This window comes from Orbicella faveolata, unplaced genomic scaffold (assembly GCF_042242905.1).
Source record: "Orbicella faveolata isolate gen_17 unplaced genomic scaffold, um_ofav_v1 contig_48, whole genome shotgun sequence".
NCBI classification, from domain to species: domain Eukaryota; kingdom Metazoa; phylum Cnidaria; class Anthozoa; order Scleractinia; family Merulinidae; genus Orbicella; species Orbicella faveolata.
This window is the reverse complement of record NW_028301578.1, coordinates 3,531,983-3,539,048: the sequence shown is the minus strand read 5'-3', so window position 1 is coordinate 3,539,048 and position 7,066 is coordinate 3,531,983. Positions and strand designations below refer to the sequence as shown.

Sequence of the window (7,066 nt, the reverse complement as noted above, 5' to 3'; positions counted from 1 at the left end):
GCGGAGAGTTTGTCTTGATTTCTCTTGAAAATTTCAGGACCATTGCTTTTATTTCCATCTCTGAAATGGCAACTGCAGACTCGGGCGTGTTTTCCTGGCTCTCTATCTTGTCTCCTGTAGCGGAAAGAGGATTATTTTAGCTGCATATTTTGAAAAGAAACCACCTTCTTTTAAAATAAAAGAAAATGCAAATACTGTGGGGATTGGTAAACGTATAAAGCTGGATTATTACAAGCAACTACAACCAAACCTGTAGTATCTAATATTAATTTCAAGCGAGTCAAACGTTAATTCTCCTCTTCAAGGAAAGACATTTAAAATCTACAGAAAGGCCACCTGACAATTAACCCATAACAAATAGTAAGCAAACTGTATGAACTTCGTAATAAATGTGAGCTTGAACTTAGTTTCATAACAAAGATGGCGACAGTCTATATGCATCAACGCGACTGCGTGCAAACGTACTTTTCTTATAACGTATGTATCATGATCCGGGATAAGTATTTAAACCTCTGACCTTTACTAACCTCAGTAGGCGAACCCATCTTCTGTAATCATCCAGCTTTTTCTCCTTGTTAGGGAATCCGAAAAACCGGCACGTATGGCTTTCCGAGTGATGGTCACACTCGGGCGCGAAGCAATGCACCATTTCGATTGTTTCCTTTCAAATTCCTTTTCAGTTTTACAACTTTCATGTGAATTACAACGTCAATCGTATACGAAGTCTCCTGGTGCTTTTCTAAACGATAACTACACCCTTGACCTCTTCAATATAAAAGCTACGAAAAGGATGCGCAATATGACAAGCGTTTGTTTAGAACAGGAATTTTTGGCGCCATGGTAACGTGACGTCACATTTTAGGACTCTATAGGGAAGAGACTATAATAATAGTTTCTTGGTATATAATTAACATAGGGCCGGGAGCGTTTAATATATATTATAATTTATCATATTGCTCTGTACAAGGACTGGGAGGATCTTGACCCCGGTCGTGTGCACAGACCTCACTGTGTTCGGTCTGTAATCACGACCTCGGTCAAGATTCTCCCTTACAGACCTCCTGCTCGGTTATTAAGACCTAAGTCTTGACAGTGGCTGTGTGATAACAGAAGGGCTTCAAATGCTTTTATGTTAATGCAGAAAAATTATTAGTTTCTTCAAGAACAACTTACCCAATTGTAAGCCTAGCCTGCAGAGTAAGTACCCCATACCGGCAGTCCGAACTGTGCCCTGTTTTGTTGTTCTAGAACAAAATGGCTAAATAATCAAACAAAACCTACCCTACTCTACTCCATTCCACCCCACTCCACTTCAATCCACTCTTCTCCACTCTGGTCTTCTCAAGGGGGGATAGTTCCTCGGGAAGTGAGAACCAGGCTCAATGTAATAAATCGGGGAAGGAAGTTGAGGAAAACATGTCAATGATTGACCGTGCCTCATCATTCAGAGATTACACTTTGTCAACTGGTTTGCATGACAATGGCTGGCATCACCTCTCCCTGACATGGAGAAACACGGATAGAAAGGTGTGTTTGTTTGTAGGTGGGATCAAGCTGACGTGTGTAACTAACTACCAGACCGGTCAGACAATCGCTGCAAATGGAAAGTTTATTCTGGGCCAGGAACAAGACTCATTGGGTACAGTAGCTGATGGGTTCATTTGTTATTGACCTTGCATGAGGTCCGTTCTGGAGAGATGTATGTCGAGTTCTTTTTTTTCTTTCTGTCGTTCTTTTTTTGTTTGTTTGTTTTTGTTTGTTTTGTTTTGTTTTGTTTTGTTTTTTTTTTTGCTGCCACTCGCTAATTACAAAAAAATAACGAGACCATTAGTTTCTAATACGGACCGATTAAGTTAATAGTATTTGTTATGACGGCTTGGATAAAAAAAAAAATTCTGCTGACAAATTTGTGTCGTTGTAAGCCATTCTCGCTAAAAGTGCGCGTGCAAAAGTCGAGAATTCACTTACGTTTTTCGACCGTTTGCAGGTCGTTCGTTTGAAGTGGTTTTAAAAATTCCACTTTCTCGCCTATAATGAAGGAAAATTCTAGTCACTGTACTTAAGAGCAAACAGTTCTCTTTTGTGCAATGTTTTGAGTAGTTTGGACGGTCTGTATTGCAAAATTAGGACCTCTTAAGTAACCATTTAGTATTGGTATCATTTTCATCTTAGACCAGTTTTCCATTGAAAGACATGTACAGGTTATTGATTGTGTGGTGACACCTGTAACAGATGAAAGGCAACTGAGATTTTTTTACTAGGGGTTGAGAGACAAGGGTGGGCGTTGACTTCACTTTTTCCTCATTGGGCTGTCAACGGTGGAGCCAAAAGGCCTGAAAATGGGTTATTTAGACCTTTTTTCAGTTCAGTTTATGTTAATCCTCTGTTGTACTTTCTGTGCTCCCGAGTCTACTCAATGTAGCAGTAAGAAAACAGAAGGATACTAGCTTACTCTTTATCATGATCTCGATCTTGAAACCTGTTCTAGAGGAACAGGGATTGAAATTCACAAATGGTCGACTGATATTTATCATCCTTCAGCTACAAAAAAATTATTTCAGTACATTGCAGTGTTCATGTATGTATGTAGTATGTGAAACCATAGTTAATAGAGGGAAATGGTTATGAAACATGGCAAAGTTCTTCGCTGTATGTTTTTTTTTTTTTTTTTTTTTTGGGGGGGGGGGTTACTTTGGGAGTTGACCCTGCACAAAACCTGGTGGTTAGGTGTTCTCATACAACTATCCAATAGAAGCATTGCCGTTATGTAATAATGCACAGTCTATGATCATACAACAAATGATGTGCAGAGTCAGGGACCTTCCAACATACATCTTAGCCTGTTAGTTTGCTTCTTTGATGTTTATCGGGCCTCTTAACCATTATTCCCTCGATTAACTACGATGAAATGAATGCGTTGGTCCTTAAAAATTTGCGTTCCCTAATTGCTTTTCTTTGTGTGGTTTTGTTTAAAGGTGGTGGCTTTGATTTTGGCCAGGCATATCAAGGTAGCATGAGCCGAGTGAACGCTTGGAATTTTAGAATTACCGAGAAAATAATAAAGCAGATGTCGAGGGAATGTGGATTGGTGAGTGGAAATGAAGTCTCTTGGTACAACGTCAAGAATAACATCTTTGGAGATGTACAGATCATTACTCCTTCATCATGCTCGCTTGCAGGTGGGTCTGGGATTTTAAGAGGGTTGCAGTAGGCTTAACCGTCAACCGTCAAATGGCCAAGACATGAACCGTCAACCGTTACAAACGCAATATTTTTACCATCAACCGTCAAATGAGCAAGCCAATATTAGCCGTGAAATTTCTCAGATATCCTCAAGAACTAAAGGATTGACTCAAATAGGCTCAAGTTATGCTGTTTATAAATGATTCTCGGGAGCAGGCTAGTAATACGTCCAGCGGTAACAAAGGTGATGAAATTAAGCTAATTAGACTCGTACTTGCAGCCCAAAGACCTAATTTTTAACGCGCGAAAAATAGGACTAAATGGATTAATTAAATATGGGCAAAATTGTATCCTTTTATGAAAAATAGGAGGCAAATTTGCGCTTTAATTTCATGTTATAAACGTCATTTCGAAAAATTAGCCGTCCATCGTCAAGTGACCTAAAATTCAACCGTAACTCTTCAAAACGGCACTCCACCCCATTGAGACTCTGTTCTAATGTTGGAACGTTGAGACGTTAGGAAATAAAATGGTGACGTAGTGTTTAATAAGTCTGTCTGAAGTTTAAAAATCCTGTTCACAGTCCTCTGGAGCACGATAGCTGCCATCAGTACTGAGTTATATCAGAATAAGGTTCTTTAAGGCCATGTGTAGTAACTGGTGTACACAGGAACTACACTTCTTCTGGCGACTGTTGTTAGTAATGCTGCTGTTTCTGCTTAATACCACAACAGGCCATTTCCGAATTGCCTCAAGCCTCTTTCTCAAAGTGAGTTTTGGTGCCCATCCTTTCATATGAAACTGTCATTTAATTCATTCACATTCAAATTAAATTCATTTTCATATGAATAACTGTGCACCAGGGCTCACTTTGATAGACAGGTGTAAGGCAACCCGGAAATGGGCTATTGTCCCGATGTAAATAACGTTGTGTAAAACGCACCAATGTGTGTCATAGTTCTATAATTCTCTTTTTCAGTGTCCACAGTTCAAGCTAAGAGAGATGACTACTGTCAAAACTGTTACGGCAGTGCATCAAAAGCGGATTGAGGGACAACTCTAAGAGTATTGTTTGATAGCAAACACAACCAAGTTGGAAAAGTATGGCGTTGTTTTTATGACGTGGCACTTACTAAAGACTCACACTCAAAGTTGTATGCGTATGACACAGTGGAGAACTCAAAATGCTTGCACACGATTCCGGGAAGCCTGTTGCCTATAAATGATTGAAGGAACACTGCTATTCATGATACAACTGCTGCGTTCTCCCTTAGCAGAAGGAGCCACGTTCTGTAGACGATGAGAGAATAGTATTTAAGAAATAGAAAACATGATCTCCGTGTTTCTATGGAGTTTTAATAAAAATCTACAAGCGTTCTTTCTAGAAAGCCGTTCTCAGATTGGCTACGCTACTCACTATCTATTCTCGTATCAAGAAATGGTCTATTGTTCCGGCTCAACTTCAGACGTTCAGCAAAAATGAATAGCCTTTTGTTCTTGGTAACCCTGAGGGACTTCGTCCGAAGCCAAACCAAAATCGTCGCCGTTGTTCGGAAAACTTTCGGCAGAACAATTAAGCTGCACTTGGGGGTGGGCAGCGTAATTTTTTCTCTCGTAAAGTCAATTCTCACCGGTGTACCCGAAGGCAAATTGACCGCCGCTGTGCGCATCGAGGTGATCACAATTCAAAAACTAATTATCCACATGTGTCGCATTCGGACCACGTCTCTCTAAATACAACCCCCGGTTTAAATCCCTTTTTATTCTAATTCCGACTCGTTTTAATAGGTATGCTGCTGAAAACATTCTTTGTCTGTCATTCGTGCGGCGTTACAACTTTTCTGCTTTTTATGAAGTCGACCGCGCGGTGGTTAGAATGAAGAATGCGTGACTGAAATTCTGTTTTTGCGCGTATAAATCTTTCTCTGAAACCTGGCAATCGTCATGGAAGTTATTCGTTTTCAATTTTTTGAGTGTTCGCGGAGCGTCCAGATTTTGACTCAACTGTTTTCAGTCGAGCGCGCGGCACTTTATAAACGAGGTGTGACTTTTTAGTTGTGAAAGAGCGCCGTTGTTTTCAATCAAGCTCGCAGCAAACGAAGGTGTGATCTTTTCTGTAGAACAACTATCAGTCTGGAAATGAAATAAGGTATCGAAGAGTTTTAACTTTTTAGCAGAGCGCACACATTTTAAAACGTGTTAGCAAATATCGCAATGAATAATCCTCAAGCAGGTTATAATCTAGTGTATTTTGTCGTATGGTAATTTACGGCGTTCTTTCAATTTTTGGCTTTAAAGCAAACTGTTTTCAATGATCTGATCATTATTATCAACTGAGCTTTGTCGAAGTTACATCTCCCTGAGCGAAAATGTCGAAATACTACAAAGTGTCAAAAATTTCGTCTGTAAGGTCCGTTGACGGCCGAAAAGAATACCGAGTGAGATGGAGCGGTTTCGGAAGTGCGGCTGATAGCTGTGGCCGAATGCTCGACTGAAAGCAGTCTCTCCTCCTGCTTTTCAATCCGTGGGTCGAACGCGGAAACAGCAGGACAGCGTTGTAGATAGTGATTAGTGTGCCAGTGAGCGCTTGTTTACAAAAAGACTGAAAGTGAAGAATGATCATCGCAGTTAATTTTCCAATTTAAGCAATTGGAACGAAGAAGCCTGAAAAAATTAGGGCTTCAACGGGATTCGAACCCGTGACCTCCGCGATACCGGTGCGATGCTCTACCAACTGAGCTATGAAGCCAAACATTGGGAGCGAGATCAATTAATTGAGTTCATATCTTCCCGTGAGGAGTGAAATGATGCGAAGTTTATATGAAATAATTCATATATGAACTGCGGTAGTAGATGAAAGTGAAGAATGATCATCGCAGTTAATTTTCCAATTTAAGCAATTGGAAAGAGGAAGCCTGAAAAAAAAAAAAAAAAAAAAAAAAAAAAAAAATCAGGGCTTCAACGGGATTCGAACCCGTGACCTCCGCGATACCGGTGCGATGCTCTACCAACTGAGCTATGAAGCCACACATTGGGAAGATATGAACTCAATTAATTGATCTCGCTCCCAATGTGTGGCTTCATAACTCAGTTGGTAGAGCATCGCACCGGTATCGTGGAGGTCACGGGTTCGAATCCCGTTGAAGCCCTGATTTTTTCGTTTAGCCAGGTTTTTTAGCTGCCATGACGGTAAATAAGCCTAAGTTCTGCTAAGAAAGCTTTTTTTAACTAAAAGGAGAGATTTTTCGAGGATTAAGTACAAAATTGAGCAAAATTTCAATTCCGGGCATCCGCATAAGCCAAAATTTGGACTTAATTGCCATTAACCGTTCTCAATTTTGTTCGTTGCCCCTTTCCTTTCTGCTTTTCTCGGTCCTTTTACACTGACTACCTTTTGCATTGTATGTTCTTTCTGGCTGCCGTGAAAAGTTGGATGTTAATTACGGGCGAAGCCTAGAAATGAACCTTGATCAATGATAGGCGTAGTGGACCATTTTACCACCGTTTTTGCACCAAAACTGATAACATTGCTTTTCGACTTGCGACATCGGAATGTCGTCGATATCTTAACCTGACCATTGTGCGGAAAGGCCCAGCCTAGTACTACCATCTGCTTATCAATAATATCAGGTGATATTTAAATCGATGACGTCACAAGTGCTACAAAGAGCACGACCATTAAGTGGCCGTATATGGCCGTAAGTGGCCGTATATGTTCTTAATCCACTTGTTCTTATATGCGGGTGTTTACTGTAGCATACAGTCAAATCTCTCAGCGAAATAAACTGATTTCCTTTAGGTGATAGCTTTAAGCGTTATTGAAGAGTACCTACAGGTGATATGAGAAATATTTAAATTCTCTCAAATTTACATTAGCCTTCAG

The 7,066-nt window shown here is 40.3% G+C and overlaps 1 protein-coding gene across 1 annotated transcript; it reads left to right on the top strand.

Annotated features, from left to right (window-relative positions):
• Positions 1–2,316: 2,316 nt before the first annotated feature.
• LOC149096014 (uncharacterized) lies at positions 2,317–4,570 on the top strand. Its single transcript, XM_089281325.1, has 2 exons — positions 2,317–3,179; positions 4,163–4,570. Exons 1-2 carry the CDS (start codon positions 2,909–2,911, stop codon positions 4,231–4,233), a joined length of 342 nt encoding a protein of 113 aa, XP_089137451.1. The 5' UTR covers positions 2,317–2,908; the 3' UTR covers positions 4,234–4,570.
• The last annotated feature ends 2,496 nt before the right edge of the window (positions 4,571–7,066 follow it).